We start from the raw sequence: 18,979 nt of genomic DNA, 5'->3' as shown, positions 1-18,979 counted from the left end.
GGACTTTGCGTAACTTGGTGTTGTGAGACTTTTTACTCATTTTTCATGGACAGGACTGTACTTTTTGAAGTGTAGTCACGGATGGAGGAAACGCAGCAGCCAATTTACACACAGCAAGCTCTCTGTAAGGCCATATTGCCAAATAATCTGCTTCTCTGCTCACACCAGAACCAGGGGAATTCCTGGCCAGGACAACATGGAGAAATCCCTTCATCAAAGCAGTTTTTCCATGAGCCCTTTAAATCCACCTGCAAGGACAGGTGAGGCATCGGTTTAAACATCACACAGATTGTAATTCCAAAAATCTCTCCAGTCTAGATTCCAGCCACTGAGTCGTCGCCATCAATATTTCCCGACAATTCCTTCATACATCACCCATTCCTGTAACTTTTCTCTGCTCTCAAAGGCCAGTGTCAGGACTGATCCAAGTACTGTCTCTTCACTCACAGGCACACAGCCCCTCCCCGTCTAGATAGGATCTGATCTGTTCAGCACATTCCAACACTCACTCTCACATTTTTCTCTCAAAGTCACTGGAGATCAGTGCCAGAGATTGAAACATTACAAAAAGCAAAATGGGAAAGCAAAAAAAAAAACAACTTAAGACAGACATTATTGATAATAACACGGGAGATAAAGGGAGGGATACTGGCAAGGTTCAATCTGATGTGGAGATGCCGGCGTTGGACTGGGGTAAACACAGTAAGAGTTTTAACAACACCAGGTTAAAGTCCAACAGGTTTATTTGGTAGCAAATGCCATTAGCTTTCGGAGCCCTGTTCCTTCGTCAGATGGATTTCCACTCCATCTGACCAAGGAGCAGGGCTCCGAAAGCTAATGGTATTTGCTACCAAATAAACCTGTTGGACTTTAACCTGGTGTTGTTAAACCTCTTACAAGGTTCAATCTATCCAATCGATTGATTTTGGAAATCCACCAGGCCGTTCAGCTTTTGGGTACACAACATAAAAGTTAACAAGTGACCAAAGGGGGAGGTTGATGAACTCCCCAGGCTTGTACAATTACTATTTTAACAAACTCCCCGGTGGAGGTATTCAGGATTAAAACCAACCTTCACCCACTCCCCTCTCATCGCGCCCCCCCCCCAACACACACAAACTTTACCCCGTACCATTCCTCCTCCCCCCCCCGCCCCACACCATGGCAAATGCCAACTTCTTCCCTGCTGCTGTCAGACTTTTGAATGGACCTACCTCACATTAAGTTGATCTTTCTCTAAACCCTAACTACGACTGTGACATTACATTCTGCACTCTCTCCTTCCCTTCTATACGAACGGTATGTTTTTGCCTGTATAGCGCACAAGAAACAACACTTTTCACTGTATCCCAATACACGTGACAATAATAAATCAAATCAAAAACTCTGCACCAGACCCCCTGTCCTGAATGCAAAGCGTGCACACATTAACAGCAACAAATGTGTCTTCACAAACATAGGGAGTTGTTTTTAAGTCTTGGCGCCGAGGTGGGGGTGATTGAACAAATGTCCGAATAATGCTGGAAGCCGCAAAACAGAGAACAAGTGGGACACTCTCCATTTCAAACAAAATCAGCACACCAACTTGCATCAAAACTAAGAAAATTCAACTCAGTTCGCCCGAGGGTCCCCCAATTGTCCACATCCCCCCTCCCCACAGCCTCAAGACATCAACTAATCACTGGACTGCCATTCCACAAGTGCCATCCAAAACAAAAAGTTTTAGAAAAACATACACACACAATACATTTCCCTTTTGAACAGGAGAGGGGAGTGGGTGAAAAGATCAATTACAATTGTGATAAGAAAAAAATCTGGTTTACCCTTTTATTCATGGAACATCCTCTCATTAATTTTAAATGGCTTTGACATTGAAAGGACGATTGAGGCCTTAGTCGAAATGAATCTACTGCGGGGAAGTGGGGGGGAACCGATCTCTTCAAAAAGCCTGCTTGCAAGAGGCAACAAAGGAGCCCTGTCCCTTTAAGTTCCTGACAGATTACCCGAGTTTCACATTACCTCTAATTAGTAACACATAATGCTGCTACGGAGAGATATTTGGGAACCAGAGTCTGACAAATGTTTGGGAAAAGCAGCATCTCGGAACGGCTGCCAGTCAGAAGGAGCAGAGCGCAGCACCAACTGGTGGCAGGCCTTGGAAATGCCACCCACAACCCAAAACACATTTCCAATCCACAACTATTCAAAACAAACCCAAAATCTCACTCCACCCCCTGCAACAAAAGAAAACAGGATGTAGCCAAGAGCAATCTGTGTAAACCAGCAAATCTGTTTCATGTAACAGCCAAAACAGCAACTCCCCTGCACCTCCTCCAAAAAAAAAGATATTTTCCCCAGTGCACACTTACCTGCTTATGCATTTCAATATTCAGCCCATAAGACATCTCGTAATACTGAAATAAGAATCATAAAATGCATTAAATCTACATCCTGGGATATTTAAACATCTCCCTGCAAAAGAAGCTTGCTTATTTCCCACTTGGCTATTCCACCCCACCCCCCCTTCATGTGCCATTAATGTATTTGCACCCACTTTGTTTTTAGGACTCTCTCGCCCTCTGCTATATCTGAAATTCTTAACAAACAGCTGTAGTGGCGGAAGTGGCTGGCTCTTAGACCACACGTGTAAACCCTGTTTATCTTTTCAAATATATCTAAAAGTAATGTTGAATGTTCAGAGACCATCACATTAACATGCGAGTGACCAATACTAGGCTGTAAGTCAATGCATTAACTTTTTAAGCGACGATTGTCTGTTCTAAGATCTTAGCAATCATTAGGCCAACAAGATTTAGAATTAATGTTTCAGTGGCTGTTGCATGGTCCAAGCTCTTAATAACAACCTGCAAATTAACTGGGAGATGTTTTTTTTAAAGTGGATTAACTTCGAGAGAGGGGGGGGGGGGGGGGGGGGAGAAAACACACTTACCATAACATAGTGTCGCTGCATCTCAGTTTTCTCATTTGCCAGCTTATCACATTCCATTTTTAAACTGAATGGAAGCAGGAAAAGAGTATCAGTTTCAAGGGGGGGGTTTCAGGGAAAACTGTCAACACATTAACCAAACAATGAACTTACATCATAGGCTCTGAATTATTTAAAAGCCTGTTTACAGGGACTGCACTAACCCACACACAGCAAATAAATAGCCTCGATTGCGCAATGTTATCAGTTTAAAATATACTCGCCCTATTATCTAATGAACTGTGAACAGAGAGGGGAGAGGCAGAGAGAGGTAATTGTACAGATTCGGATCTCTCTCTCTCTCTGAACCTACCTGTGATACTGAGCTTGTAAAAACTGAAACTCCTCCTTGATTCGGTCGCAGGATTCGGCCACGGTGAATTTGAAGGGCTGGGCAGGCTGGTGGGGAGCCTGGAATTAAATTTGAGAGCAGAATTTTAAAAAGCAGGGGGGGAAGTGGCACTCACACAAAAAGATCAAATCTGATGCTAGCAAACAGAATACAGACAAAGAAATCGACACATGGATACAGTTACTTAAAAAAAATGAAACCCATCAAACTCCAGCTTATTCAAGTTTAAAAAGGGCTTGTTTGTAGCTAAATAAATGAGAGGAACACACTTACCGGGTGCCTGCCTTGTGGATACATCGCTTTACACTGTATCCCTGCTTAGGGAAAGGACAGGGATACAGGGGAAAGGAAAGGACGGGGGATACACAGGGAAAGGGATACAAGGGAAAGGAAGGACAGAGGGATACACAGGGAAAAGGACAGAGGGATACACAGGGAAAGGGAAACACAGAGAGAGAGAGAGGGCAAAATTCAACCCCACACTCTGCGATAACCCCAGTTGGAGATACAGTCCACTCTGGCTCAGAACCACTCCCAATGCTACAGAACAAAGCAGCAAGTCCTCTCCGGCTGGAGCTTTCTTTAGATAATTAACAAAAAAAAAAGTCGTCCCTTTGTGTTGTGGGGGGCTCCCAGCAGCTCAGGCAGAATGAAAGCAGCTCATGGTGCACACACAGTCCAGGGCAGTCCCAGCAGCCAGAGATTGAGCGAGTTTATATCACAGAGAGAGAGGATTCAGCAACAAGAGAGGATTCAGCAGCTCCACTTTCCAGCCGGCCTCAGAACCAAACAATCCCCTTCTCCTCGGTGCGGTTAAAGTGACAGCGGAGTTCCGGATCCACACAACACAGCAGCAGCAAGCCCGCACTGCCGGGGCTGGGGGGAGAGGGTCAGGGTGTCCGGGGGAGAGGGGTCTGAGTGTCCGGGGAGAGGGGAAGGGTCTCCCGGGGAGAGGGGGGTCCGAGTGTCCGGGGAGAGGGGGGTCCGGGTGCCCAAGGAGAGGGGAAGGGTCTCCCGGGGAGAGGGGGGGGGTCTACAAGCCCGGGAGAGGGGTGTAGGTGCCCGGGGAGAGAGGGGAGTATCTCCCGGGGAGAGGGGTCCGGTTGCCCGGGGACAGGAGAGGGTATCCGGGGGGGGGGAACACGGGGCTCTGAAGCCGGGCGGGGTGGTGGGGAGCTCCGGCTCTCTCCCCCGGGGTGGATTCAGCGGCGCAGGCCGGAGGCCGGCAGTGGCGGAGCGGCAGCGGGAGCGGAGATCATGCTGCCTCTCCCGGCGGCGGCGGAAATCCGAGACAATGGCTGAGAATCTCCGGCAACTTCCGCGCTCGGCTTCGCGATTTTAACCCCTTTAGCGAAGGCGGGTTTGGGTAATGTCCCGGAGCGCTGGCGGCTGGCTGGCTGGCTGTGTGGAGAATATCCCGCCGCGCGCGCACACACACGGACAGATCCCCGGCGAGCGGCTCGCTGTCTGGAGCTCAGCCTCCCCGCGCCGCCCCGCTCTGCCGCCAGAGCCCTGACCATATTAGGGAGCAAAGTCACCAGCGCTCCGCCGGGCCGGCCCCAGCCAATCAGCGAGCGCGAACCCCACGTGGGGGCCTGGAGCCTGGAGCCTGGAGCCTGGAGCCTGGAGCCTGGGGGGGGGGGGGGGGGGCACCCACTACCCCACCCCGCGCCAGCCAATCGGTGCTGCCCGGCCTCCCTCCCGCGCCGCTATTGGTCGCCGTCCCCCCCGCCTGTCAATCACCGCAGCCCCTCGCGCAGGCCCAGTCGCTCACCAGCGCCCGGCCCCGCCCCCTCCGTCTGCTCTCCCCGCCGCTTGTCAATCAAACCCCACGTGGGGGCCGGGCCGTGCTGACAAATGCCTTTGATTCAGCCCTGTGCTTGCAAATAGTGACTGGAATGGCTGCTTAATTAGCTTTGAATGTCTTTCCTTCCCCCCCCCCCCTCAAACAATCTGTCAGTACCATGTGGTAAAAGGATCTGTGTGTGTGCAATGGGGAGAGGGGAAGCAAACTGTTAGGTTTCTTTTCTGCTTAGATATATTTTTTTTTGCAAAAAAAAATTAATAAAATCTGATGATCACATCACTATAAATCCCATCAACTCTGCTGACAGCTCATACTTAGCAAATGTTAATCATAAGATGTTTAGTGAAAGGGGGCCAAATCTGAACATGAAAATGTCCAAAAGGTTCAGTCCCCCTTCATTTAAATTTTAAACTTCCAGTTCCAATTTTAAAACCCTTTTATCTTAACATTTGCAAACTCTTACTTTCCCCTTCCAAGTTAAACGTCCAACCCCAATAAAAAGCTTTTTTAACCTTAATATTTGCAATATTATTCCTCCCCAAGTTATTACATTTTAAAACTTCCAATCCCAATTTAAAAATTTCATCTTAACATTTGCAAATTCTTATTCCTTCCCAAGTTATTTAATTTTGAAACCTCCAACCCCAATTTAAAAACCTTTTGTCTTAATATTTGCAAACTCTTATTCCTTCCCCCCTTCCAAGCTATTAAATTTTAAACTTCCGGCCCCAATTTAGCAACTTTTTAATCTTAACATTTGCAAACCCTTAGTTCCCCACACCTCCAAGTTATTACATTTTAAAATTTCCAGCTGCAATTTAAAAACTTGTATCTTAATATTTGCAAACTCTTACTTTCCAAAGCCAGACAGCACCCCAAGAAAAAAAAAAGTTTTGACTTAAAATACATCTTCCCCACCTTACCACTCTTGTACAAATGTAGGAAGTTTATGGCGAAATTAAAAGGTTGATTAGTGCACATTCCGCATGATCTTCACATCCACGGCAGAACCATGACTTTTTTGAATGCGCTCAGAAAATCGTTCGAAACCACGCCTGTGATAAAATAAACTTTTAAGCCGCTTGCAATGGGTCCCCCCCCCAACTCTTGTCACTGGTTAATTTCCCATTCAGCCTCCTCTAACAGAAGTACTAAAACACAGAGACAAAATATCTTATTTTGTTTGCATCTTGTCGTGATCTGTTCCATTGCAATAAATTATGACCTTAGTGTATAAATCTCAAGCGCTTGACAATTATTTTTAAAGTGTTCGATGTCTGTTCGAGTCCTAATTGGAATCGTTTCAACTGTTTATATTGCATGAAGTGTCAGGGTCATTTGCTACTGAAAAGATTAGTTTTCATTGGCCGCTTAATTGAGAACGCTGCAAACATCCCACGTGGGATTGAAACTAGCTGGCAAAGGCTTGGCTGAAATATGACTGTCGGTCGGAAATCCAGGACTGGAGTTGCTAGCTCTGGAGTTAGCACTGCTGGAAATGGGAGCAAGTCCATCTCAAATCAAGAGGATTTGAGTACAGGTGGAATGAGGTCTTGCTTCAATTAAGAACAAAGCACAAAGAAAATTACAGCACAGGAACAGGCCCTCCGGCCCCTCCAAGCCTGCACCGACCATGCTGCCCGACTGAACTAAAACCCCCTACGCTTCCGGGGACCGTATCCCTCTATTCCCATCCTATTCATGTATTTGTCAAGACGCCCCTTAAAAGTCACTATCGTGTCCGCTTCCACTACCTCCCCCGGCAGCGAGTTCCAGACACCCACCACCCTCTGTGTAAAAAGAACTTGCCTTGTACATCTCCTTTAAACCTTGCCCCTCGCATCTTAACCCTATGCACTCGAGTAATTGACTCTTGCACCCTGGGAAAAAGCTTCTAACTATCCACTTTGTCCATGCCCATCATAATCTTGTAGACTTCTATCAGGTCGCCCCTCAACCTTTGTCGTTCCAGTGAGAACAAACAAAGTTTCTCCAACCTCTCCTCATACTTAATGCCCTCCATGCCAGGCAACATCCTGGTAAATCTTTTCTGTATCCTCTCCAAAGCCTCCACATCCTTCTGGTAGTGTGGCGACCAGAATTGAACACTATATTCCAAGTGCAGCCTAACTATGGTTCCGTAAATCTGCAACATGACTTGCCAATTTTTAAACTCAATGCTCTGGCCGATGAAGGCAAGCATGCCGTATGCCTTCTTGACTACCTTCCCCACCTGCATTGCCACTTTGTGACCTGTGTACCCAGATCCCTTTGCCTATCAATACTCTTAAGGGTTCTGCCATTTATTATATATTTCCTCTCTGTATTAGACCTTCCAAAATGCATTACCTCACATTTGGGTGGCACAGTGGTTAGCACTGCTGCCTCACAGCACCAGGGACCTAGGTTCAATTCTAGCCTTTGTGTGGAGTTTGCATATTCTCTCCAGGTGCTGCAGTTTCCTCCCACACTACAAAGATGAGCAGGTTGGGTTGATTGGCCATGGTAAATTGCACCTTAGTGTCCAAAGATGTGTAGGTTAGGTGGAATTAGTGGAGTGGCCATGTTAAATTCTCCCTCATTGTACCCGAACAGGTGCTGGAGTGTGGCGACCAGAGGATTTTCACAGTAACTTTGTTGCAGTGTTAATGTAAGTCTACTTGTGACCAATAAATAAATAAACTTTTGGGCAACGCTCTGGAAATTCGAAGATAACCTACAATGAATCATTTCTTGGTGGAAGGGAGTAGTTGTTTGTTATTGGTTACAGGATGGTGTTTAGCCATCGGTACTGTTTAAATAGTGACGGGCTGGTTTATTGTTGCTGCGAGTTGCTTGTTATTTGTACTATCATATTTAAATGACATGTTTAGTGTTGATACTGGTGCAATGTATTTTTGTATTTGTATAACTGTTTTGATAAAAAGAATGGGGATTAGTGGAGTAAATTTGTGGGGTTATGTAAGCCTGGGTAAGCCTTTTGGAAGCTGCCCCTTTTAAATTGTCTCTTCGTTTAATTTAGTTTAATTCATTTGGTTAACCAAAAAGAGCGGTAAGAGCTGGTGTAGACTTGATGGGCCGAATGACCTCGTTCTGCACTGTAAGGATTCTACAACTCTGCCCCCACAGCTCTCTGTGGCAAGGAGTTCCAAAGACTCGCACAACCCTCAGAGAAGAAATTCCTCCTTATCTCTGTCTTAAATTGGTGCCTCTTTGTTCTGAGACTAGGCTCTCTGGTCCTAGACTCCGCCATGAGGGGAAACCTCCTCAGCATTTACCCTTAACGATCCTTTATGTTTCAATGAGATCACCTTCCAGTCTTCTAAATTCCAACGAGTAGAGTTCCAACCTGTTTAACCTTTCCTGATAAAACAATCCCTCCACACTGGGGATCACCCTAGTGAGCCTTCTCTGGATGCCTCCAATGAAATAATATCTTTTCTTTTAATAAGGGGATCAAAACTGCTCCCAGTGTGGCTTCACCAGTACCTTGTACAGTTGCAGCAAGACTTCTCTACTCTTATACTCCAACCACCTTGAAATAAAGGCCAACATTCCATTAGCCTTCCTGATTACCTGTTGTACCTGAGTGCTAGCTTTGTGTTTTGTGCAAAAGTTCCCTAAGTCCCTTTGTGTTGCAGCTTTCTGCAGTTTTTCTCCATTTAAATAATACTCTGCTCTTTTGTTCTATATTTCAAAATGAGCAATTCACATTTTCCAACATTATATTCTATTTGACAACTTTTTGCCCACTTAGCTTATCAATATCTCTTTTTGGAAACTGTTTGTATCCTTCTTGCAACTTGCAAAGAGCTTGATTAGACCACACCTGGAGTACTTTGTGCAGTTTTGGTCCCCTTACTTCAGAAAGGATATTATTGCCATAGAGGGAATGCAATGAAGGTTCACCGGATCTGTTCCCAGGGTGGTGGGACCGTCTTGTGAAGAGTGATTGGGGCAAAAATGAAAGGTGATCTCATTGAAACCTACAAAGTACTTAAAGGGATAGACAAGGGTTTGGTGTAAAGTGAAAGGTGGGTGAATGTACCCTGACTCTCCACACCTGGAGTATTGTGTGCAGTTTTGGTATCCTTATCTGAGGAAGGTTGTCCTTGCTATAGAGGGAGTACAGCGAAGGTTTACCAGGCTGATTCCTGGGATGGCAGGTCTGTTTTATGAGAAGAAATTAAGTTGGTTAGGATTATATTCACTGGAATTTAGAAGAGTGAGAGGGGATCTCACAGAAACTTGTAAAATTAAAACAGGGTTAGACAGGGTAGATTCAGAAAGAATGTTCCCAATGGTGGGGGAGTCCAGAACTAGGGGTCATAGTTTGAGGATAAGGGGTAAACCTTCTAGGACTGAGGTGAGGAGAAATTTCTTCTTCACCCAGAGGGTAGTGAATGTGTGGAATTCACTACCACAGAAAGTAGTTGAGGCCAAAACGTTGTCTGATTTCAAGAAGAAATTAGATACAGCTCTTGGGGCTAAAGGGATCAAGGGATATGGGAAGAAGGGGGGATCAGGATATTGAATTCGATGATCAAGATGAATGGCAGAACAGGCTCGAAGGGCTGAATGGCCTCCTCCTGCTTCTAGTTTCTGTGTTTCTATGAGTAACCTTGACTAGTTTGTGGTAACCATTTTTAACTCGGGCGTGTTACACGGTGAGATAGACAAGAGTCAGGTGAAGGCCCAACACAAATTTATTGAACACTTTATCAAGGAAAAACAATATTTATCAGACTCTACTATTGTACTTTAATCAAACTCTATCCACCTTTTCCCAGGACTCTTCAGTAAACAGTCTCAAATCAATACTAGCTATCTACTCCTGACATGCACTTCCGAGGATTCGTTACACCCTATCCACAAGGCCCTATGATTTTATTTGAAATGCCTGTCTAAAAAGATTGGTAATACCCATTTAATAAGACTGGGACAGGCTGTTCTTTGGACTTTGAGGGTTGGCTGATGTTTCAGGATCTGCAGTCATTGATTAGGGCTTCCCCTCTCATCTAGGTTCTGGTCTTTGGGTCACCTCGCCAGGGTGGGCTCCTGGGTCTGATCAGTCTCATAATGCTTGCCACGAGGTACAAGGAGCTGGAGATGCTGCTTGGTTGCCAATTGAAGGTGGTCTACGGAGATAGCCTTGAAGAAGGTGCAAAAACAGAGAGAACTTGGGCTCCAGATTGCCCCATTTTATCCCCCTCTTCACGCCCTTCTCGAAGATTCTGTGGCTTTTGTCCAATGCTAGCATCGGGCTGGGGCTGGAAGATCCAATGAGGTGACTACCTTCCATATTTAGAGGTCGCAGAACATGGTTTTGAACCTTCAACTGTCAAGTGCTTCCTTGTCACGCTATGGCCCTGGCCTCCTACTGAGCTGGGTGCCACCAAGTCTGCGTAGCATTCTTCTAACAAAGCAAGTTCACTGGAGGTGTAAACAACAGTTCGTCCTAAAACAATGAGGCCGTTAGCACCTGACGAGGCAGTTCCAGGTTAGCCTGGTTTTGACGTGAAGTTGATTGTCCAAGGTATGGCTACATGCACAGTCGTAGTAGCTGTCTCACAGTTCCAGAGATCTGGGTTCCATTCCCAGCTTGGGTCACTGCACATTTTCCCGTGCCTGCATGGGTTTCCTCCGGGTGCTCCGGCTTCCTTCCACGGTCCAAAGATGTGTGGATTAGGTGCATTGGCCATGATAAATTGCCCCTTAGTGTCCAGGGATGCATAGGTTAGAGGGATTAGCTGGGTAAATATGCAAGGTTACGAGGATAGAGCCTGGATGGGATTGTTGTTGGTGCAGACTCGATGGGCCAAATGGCCTTCTTCAGCACTGTAGGAATTCTATGATTTCTATTATTCTATGAATACACTCTGTTCCAGCTCTGCGATTTGCAAATTGCAGAGTCCAGCTTGGTTTAAATGTGGCTTCCACATTTCGAGCTTTTATCCATGTTCATGAAAAATATCAATATTTCTGTAACAATCCTGGAGGTCATGGGTCACCGGACAACAAGTTGGCACGGGTCAGATGTTTTCCTTGGTTGGGGAATCTAGAACCTGCAGCACAATTTCAAAATAAGGAGGAAGCCACTTAGAACCAAGATGAGGTGAAATTTCTTCACTCAGAGGGTGGTGAATCTTTGGAATTATTTACCGCAGAGGGCTGTCATTGAATTTGTTTAAAGCGGAGATTGATAGATTATTGATTAACAGTAGCTTTAAGGGATAGTGGGTGTAAACATATCTGAGCTACCAAGATCATATTGAATGGCAGAACAGCCTTGATGGGCTGAATGGGCTACTGAACCAATCAAAGCAAAATACTGCAGATGCTGGAGATTCTGAAATAAGAACAGAAAGTGCTGGAAAAACTCAGCAGGTCTGGCAGCATCTGTGGAGAGAGAAACAGAGTTAATGTTTTGAGTCCAATATGATTCATTTTGGATTCAAAACCTTTTCACATTTTGGATGAGGGAACAAAATGTAATATCTCAAAGTTTGCAGATGATACCAAGTTGGGTGGGAGGGTAAACTGTGACGAGGATGCAGAGATCCATCAGAATGATCTGGACAGGTTGGGTGAGTGGGCTAATCAATGGCAGATGTTTTTGCTGGAGTTCAGGCGAATGAGGGGGGATCTCATTGAGACTTATAAAATTGTAACAGGACTAGACAGGATAGATACAGGGAGGATGTTCCCGATGGTGGGGGAGTCCAGAACCAGGGGTCACAGTCTGAGGATTCAGGGTAGAACATTTAGGACGGAGGTGAGGAGACATTTCTTCACCCAAAGAGTGGTGAGCCTGTGGAATTCATTACCACAGGAAGTAGTTGATGCCAAAACATTGAATGTATTCAAGAGGCGGCTGAATATAGCACTTGGGGTGAACGGGGTCAAAGGTTATGGGGAGAAAGCAGGATTAGGCTATTGAGTTGGACAATCAACCATGATTGTAATGAATGGCGGAGCAGGCTCGAAGGGCCAAATGATGATCTCCTGCTCCTATCTTCTATGTTTTTATGATTCCTCTTCAGAACTTTATCCTGTAAAAATGGAAATACATTTTGTATTCATTTGTGGGGCATGGGTGTCACTGGCTGGCATTTATTGCCCATCCCTAATTGCCCTTGTTCAGAGGGCAGTTGAGAGTCAACCACATTGCTATGGGTCTGGAGTCACATGTAGGCCAGACCAGGAAAGGACGGCAGATTTCCTTCCCTTATCGGCATTAGTGAACCAGATGGGTTTTCCCAACAATCGACAATGATCTCATGGTCATCAGCAGATTCTTAATTCCAAATAATTTTATTGAATTTAAATTCCACCATCCACCACCCCCCCCCCCCCCCCACCACACCCCACCCCCCGCCCGCCCAGTGTCATCAAACCATCAGAAAGGTTATTTGTATCAAAGGTTATTAAATGGCGACAGGCCATTCAGCCCAACCAGTGCACGTCAGCACATGAGCAAATAGTCCTAATCTCATTTAAGCATCCTGTTCCTACACCCCTGCAAAGCCGATTTCTTTATCCATTTCTTCCACGCAGTCTTGAGTGTCAACATAGTTTCTCTTTCAACCTTGGGAGTGAATTGCACAGCCTTGCTAGCTCTCACAGAGCAAGGGTTCTGTTGTGTGTCCATCACCCAGCCCTTATCAGTGACTAGCACTGGCCTTCATCTCTGGAGTATCAGTGGGGCAAAGCTTTGTTGATTTTCTTAAGCTGCTTTTTGTTATTTGTTCCTGGGACATGGGTGACAGAGACGAGGCAATGTTTATTGCTATTACTAATTGCTCTAAGAGACTGGCTTTTGTTTGTGTAATGCCTTTCAAGACATTCCCCAGAACTTGAAGAGTTGTCACTGATACATAGAATCATAGAATAGAACCATTGAATCCCTACAGTGCAGAGGGAGGCCATTTGGACCATCAAACCTGCACCCCCATCAACAATCCCACCCTATCCCCATAACTCCACATATTCACCCTGCTAATTCCCCTAACACTAAGGGTAAATTTAGCATGGCTAATCCAACTAATCTGCACATCTTTGGAGTGTGGGAGGAAACTGGAGCACCCAGAGGAAACCCATGCAGACACGGGGAGAACGTGCAAACTCCACCCAGATAGTGACCCAAGGCCGGAATTGGACCCGGGTCCCTGGCACTGTGAGGCAGCAGTGGTAACTACTGGGCTGCTGCGCCCAGTGTAGGAATCACAGCAAGATCTCACAATAAGCACAATGACCAGATATTGTTTGAGTGATACACAGTGGCCAGGACACTGGGGAGCCTTTCAGAATAGTGCCGTGGGATCCTTTGCAACGATAAGGCAGTAATGGCCTCGACCTTAACATCTCAGCCTGAAGACCGCACCTCTGACAGTGCAGCACTCTGTCAGTATTGGCAGCAGGAGCCTGGATTGTGGCCCGGAGTGGGTACTTGTGCCAGCGGCCTCCTGACTCAGCGTGGTCATCCACCCTGAGTCAGCAAAAATTCCCAAGCAGCTTTTGTGGGTGTGGAATGTGCAAGGATACGATGCCAGGACACATTCCTATTGCTGTAGGGGCTCAGAGCTCTAACCTTCGTAACGATTGTGGCTGACGGGCGCCAGACGTCTGTCTCCAAGACTCTCAGATTGCAATGTCCGTGTACCCACAGCAATTTGGACAACGTTCCGCAAATTGACCGATGCGGCGATTGAGAAATATCTTTTTAAAAGGCTGTAAAGACAATATAGGCATCCATCAATCGCACTGGCATAGCTGAGTGAATCAAATGCTTATATTTCATTATTTATTTAACAACTGCTTTCTTAATAATAATCTCACTGGAGCGCAGTCCGGCAACGTTTTCAGGCATGAAACCTTGAAATTTAGCATTGGCCAGATAGACTACCAATGAATAGAATCCTCACAGTGCAGAAGGAGCCCATTCGGCCCATCATGTCTGCACCGAGCACAATCCCACCCAGGCCCTATCCCCATAACCCCATGCATTTACCCTAGCTAGTCCCCCTGACATTAAGGGGCAATTTAGCATGACCAATCCACCTTGGACATGCATCTTTGGACTGTGCGTGGAAACCGGAGTCCCCGGAGGAAACCCACGCAGACACGGGGAGAATGTGCAAACTCCACACAGACAGTGACCCAAGCCGGGAATCGAACCGGGGTCCCTGGCGCTGTGAGGCAGCAGTGTTAACCACTGTGCCACCGTGCCGCCCTGTAGCTTGCAGCGTTTGTTCTTTTTCTGAGTGTTTCCAGCATTTTCGGCCGTGACTCAATGAGTCGCACTCTCCCCTCGGAAGCAAAAGGCCGAGTGTCCCAGTTTTATTCCAGAGCCTTGGACCCATAATCCGGACTGACATTCCCGGTGCAGTACCGAGGGAGCACTGCACTGTCAGAGATGCCACCTTTTGGATGAGATGTTAAACTGAGGTCCCACGTGCCCTCTCGAATGGAAGTAACACAGGGCGACTGGCTCCTTAGGAACCCGTGAGATTGATGGCCTGTGTTGTGGCCTTTCAGCTGCTCCCCAAGGTGGTGTCAAAGATCCTACGGCACTACTTCAAAAAAGAGCAGGGGATTTCTCCCCGGCGTCCTGGGCAATATTTACCCCTCAACCCAGCTCGCTAAATTAGATTATCTGGTCATTTATTTCTGTGCTGTTTGTGGGATCTTGGCAGCAGTCTTTTCTTTGGTTTGATTTATTATTGTTACATGTATTATCATACAGTGAAAAGTCTTGTTTCTTGCGCGCTATACAGACAAAACATACCGTTCATAGAGAAGGAAAGGGGAGAGTGCAGAATGTAGTGTTACAGTCATAGCTAGGGTGCAGAGAAAGATCAACTTAATGCAAGGTAGATGCATTCAAAAGTCTGACAGCAGCCGGGAAGAAGCTGTTCTTGAGTCGGTTGGTCCGTGACCTCAGACTTTTGTATCTTTTTCCCGACATAAGAAGGTGGAAGAGAGAATGTCCGGGGTGCGTGGGGTCCTTAATTATGCTGGCTGCTTTGCCGAGGCAGCAGGAAGTGTAGACAGAGTCAATGGATGGGAGGCTGGTTTGAGTGATGGACTGGGCCACATTCACAACCCTTTGCAGTTTCTTGCAGTCTTGGGCAGAGCAGGAGCCATCCCAACTTCCTACATTACAGAATGACCACAGTTCAAATAAAACCTTCCTTGGCTTTAATATACTTTGTTCATGAAAGGTGCTATATAAATATAAACCCTTTCTCTTTAATGATGTCAGAATTGCTTTTTTCTGTGATGTCTTTAGTGGTTGAATAACCTTCTGAAACCACACTGTGAAGAACGGGTATATTTGGTAGCTACCAAATAAACCTGTTGGACTTTAACCTGGTGTTGTTAGACTTCTTACTGTGTTTACCCCAGTCCAACGCCGGCATCTCCACATCGGGATTTTATATATACAGTGGAGCCCTGTTTTAACGCGATGGTTGGGGTCCATAAAATGTCATGAAATGCATCTCCACATCAAGAATGGGTATCACAGGGCTCCTGTCACCCTCAACAAGGACAACTTGTATTTATATAACACCTTTGTGGTGTTTCACAGGAGTAAGGTCAAACAAAAAAGGCGCTACATCAGGAGATATTAGGGTAGGTGAACAAAACCTTGGTCAAAAAGGTAGGTTTTAAGTTGTGTCTCAAAAGAGCTATATAAAACCTTGGTTAGGCCGCATTTGGAGTATTGCGTGCAGTTCTGGTCACCACACTACCAGAAGGACGTGGAAGCTTTGGAGAGAGTGCAAAGAAGGTTCACCAGGATGTTGCCTGATCTCGAGGGTGTTGGCTATGAGGAGAGATTGAATAAACTTGGATTGATTTCACTGGAAAAACGGAGGTTGAGAGGAGAGTTGATAGAGGTCTACAAAATTATGAGAGGCATAGACAGGGTGAATAGTCAGAGGCTTTTTCCCAGGGTGGAAGCGTCAATTACAAGGGGGCACAGGTTCAAGGTGAGAGGGGGAAAGTTTAAGGGAGATGTGCAGGGGAAGATTTTCATGCAGAGAGTGGTGGGTGACTGGAACCCGCTGCCAGAGGAGGTGGTGGAAGCAGGCACATTAGCAACATTTAAGAGGCATCTGGTTGGGTACATGAATAGGGAGGGAATAGAGGGATATGGACCGAGAAAGGGCAGAAGATTTTTTTAGTTTAGTTAGGGCATCATGATCAGCACGGGCTTGGAGGGCCGAAGGGCCTGTTCCTGTGCTGTACTTTATTCTTTGAGCAAAGTGAGGGAGAGATGGGGATGTTTATGGGGGGAGTTCCAGAGCTTTATGTCCAGGCAGCTGCATTGGCCAATGGTGGAATGACTAAAATTGGAATGCACAGGAGGCTGGAATTAGAGGAACGCAGTTGTGTGGGGCTGGAGGAGAGTCTGGAAGAAGCAAATGTGGTGTGAGAAAAAACCTTTTCACACAGTGAGTAGTTCAGGTCTGGAATGCATTGCCTGGAAGTGAAGTGGAGGCAGGTTCAATCGAGGCACTCAGGAGGGCTTTAGATGATTATTTAAATAAAAACAACGTGCAGGAGTACGGGGAAAATGGAGAGGAATGGCTTTAAGTCATAATGCTCATTTGGAGAGCTGGTGCAGACATGATGGGCCGAATGGCCTCTTTCTGCCTGTGATTCTAGGCGTTGGGACTTCTTGCGAGCTGTCCCCAGCATACCCTCTAATTCTATCTTTAACTCTCGTTCTATGCTCTTAAAACTGTACTCTAGCTCTAACAAGGCTCTGTTTCAATCTTTTACAGATATGGCACTTTCCCTACACGTGAGGTATGACTGTCACACTACATTCTGCACCCTCTCCTTTCCTTCCTCCCCTATGTACTCTATGTACAGTATGCTTTGCCTGTAAAGCGCACAAGAAACAATACTTTGTCACCTGTATTAGGATTTAGTGAAATCAATCAATCAAACCAAAAAAAGGAAGAAGTGAGACCACTGGAGGGATTTGAAAAGCTCTTGAAGCTGAGAGGGTAGTGGCGTGATTTAGAAATAAAAGTGGCGATGGAGTCTTCTGATGCAGCTCTTAAAGACACAACCCATAATATGAGTAATTCTGATAATCTCTCTAAAAGTGGCTCAGGCAAATAGCCATCAGTGACCACTGCAGTACGGCTGAACAATAGGAATCATTTCCGCCTTTAAGCTTTTGAGGACAGTCACAGAGTGAGTCATCTCCTGGGTTCACAGACTCACAATATTACCATTATCATTTAGTCAACAATTCTACTTGTTCAGCTATGTTCACAGGTTGGCAGGTCGCTGTGAAAACCTCGACTTCATTTTCTTTCTAAAGCTGTCTCATTGACTGATCTTCAGAGGTAAATGTGTCAATAGAGGATTAGACTCCCTTCCAGGTAACTCCTGCAGGTTAATAATAGGCAAACACTGGTTGCATAGCGAGAGGCTCATAAACATGTCAAGGCGCGATAGGTTGCCTCAGAGCCGTGACTCAATGGGCAGCGCTCGCACCTCCTGAGCTGGAAAGTTATGCGTTCAAATCCCACTCCAGGAAACGAGCACAAAAAAAACCTCCGGTGACATTCCAGTGCAGTACTGAGGGAGTGCTGCATTGTCGGAGGCGCTATCTTTCCGAAGAGGGCAGCCACGCGCGCCCCAAGCCCGTAAAATCCTGCCTGAGCTGTTCGGATACACTAAGGGAGAGTTTAGCGTGGCCATTGCACCTAACCAGCACATCTTTCGGACTGTGGGAGGAAATCGGAGCACCCGGAGGAAACCCACGCAGACACGGGGGAAAATGTGCAGACAGTGACCCGAGCCAGGAATCGAACCCAGGCCCCTGCCGCGTGAGGCAGCAGTGCCGTGCCGCCCCGGGCCTTTGCGGTTCAAAGGAGATTGGGGATTGCAGGCAGCGTGGATTATAGCGCTGGTCTCATTTGCAACGAGAGCCTTATCACGGTGAAGAAGATTTTGACTGACTGTGAAACCCCTCCTTAACAACGTTAAAGTAAATTGTCACAAGATTCCATATTTGAACAAGGCCACACAGTCTGCTAGGTTGTCACACGTCCACCCCTGGTGAAAAATTAGTGGCTGTCTTAACTGCTGTTTGACAGGCTCCATGGGACTAAGATAAATTATTTGACAACAGAATTATATTAAGGAAAGAAAATATGCCCTAGCTGGAATGCAAGCAGCCTTGTGAGACTGGGAAACAGCATTTTGGGGCTACTGTTAGCATCTGTTCCTGTTAGGAACTGTGAAAACTGCAAACTCCATTAGAATCTTCCTGGAAATGTGCATATGGGCTGCTGCAGTTACTGCAGTCATGGAGAACATTAAACGCTGTCTTTACTCATCCTGTAGGCCAGCCCATTGCTCTCTCACCTTGGGGTCAGACGGTTGCAGGTTCAGGCTCTGCCCCACAGTGTCCGCTCACTCTGAGGGCAATCGTCACGAGGGTGAGGATGCTGCCTTGTCAGAGGAGATATTTCACTTGAACGCAGGACTCTTCCCGTGAGTGTAATACAACCCGCTTCATGGTCCGAGACAACACACTGGGGTGTTAGAAATGTACAAAAATTTACCTGTTGGCAAATTATGGGATAATATTCAAATGATCATTTGAAGGAGTCCAATGAAACTCAGGCAGATGTAAACAATCCCACAGCACTATTCGCAGAGGAGTACGACAGATTTCCTGGGCCAATATTTACCCCTCAGCCAATAACATAAATCTCTAGACTGGAGTCATAGAATGATTCAGTGCTTCTTGGCTCAGCTCAAGTCCGGGATGGGCTACAATGCTTTTTCTTATCAACTTGGA

General features: G+C 46.3%; 1 protein-coding gene across 14 annotated transcripts in view; it reads right to left on the bottom strand.

Moving 5' to 3' along the window:
* The window catches only part of LOC144511172 (transducin-like enhancer protein 3), a 74,712-nt gene extending 69,855 nt beyond the window's left edge, over positions 1-4,857 (bottom strand). For 9 of the 14 annotated variants that reach the window (XM_078241218.1, XM_078241220.1, XM_078241219.1 and 6 more), the window contains exons 1-4: positions 3,612-4,856; positions 3,300-3,397; positions 2,951-3,014; positions 2,370-2,414 (exon numbers count right to left, since the gene is read on the bottom strand). In XM_078241218.1, coding sequence (XP_078097344.1) covers positions 2,370-2,414; positions 2,951-3,014; positions 3,300-3,397; positions 3,612-3,635 — 231 coding nt within the window. In that variant the 5' untranslated portion in view covers positions 3,636-4,856. Of the gene's footprint in view, positions 1-2,369; positions 2,415-2,950; positions 3,015-3,299; positions 3,398-3,611 lie in introns of all 14 variants that reach the window. The other 5 variants (XM_078241215.1, XM_078241217.1, XM_078241216.1 and 2 more) reach the window with 1 other exon arrangement.
* Between the last annotated feature and the right edge of the window lie 14,122 nt (positions 4,858-18,979).

This window comes from Mustelus asterias, chromosome 24, assembly GCF_964213995.1.
Source record: "Mustelus asterias chromosome 24, sMusAst1.hap1.1, whole genome shotgun sequence".
NCBI classification, from domain to species: Eukaryota; Metazoa; Chordata; class Chondrichthyes; order Carcharhiniformes; family Triakidae; genus Mustelus; species Mustelus asterias.
This window is presented reverse-complemented; position numbering and strand designations above follow the sequence as displayed.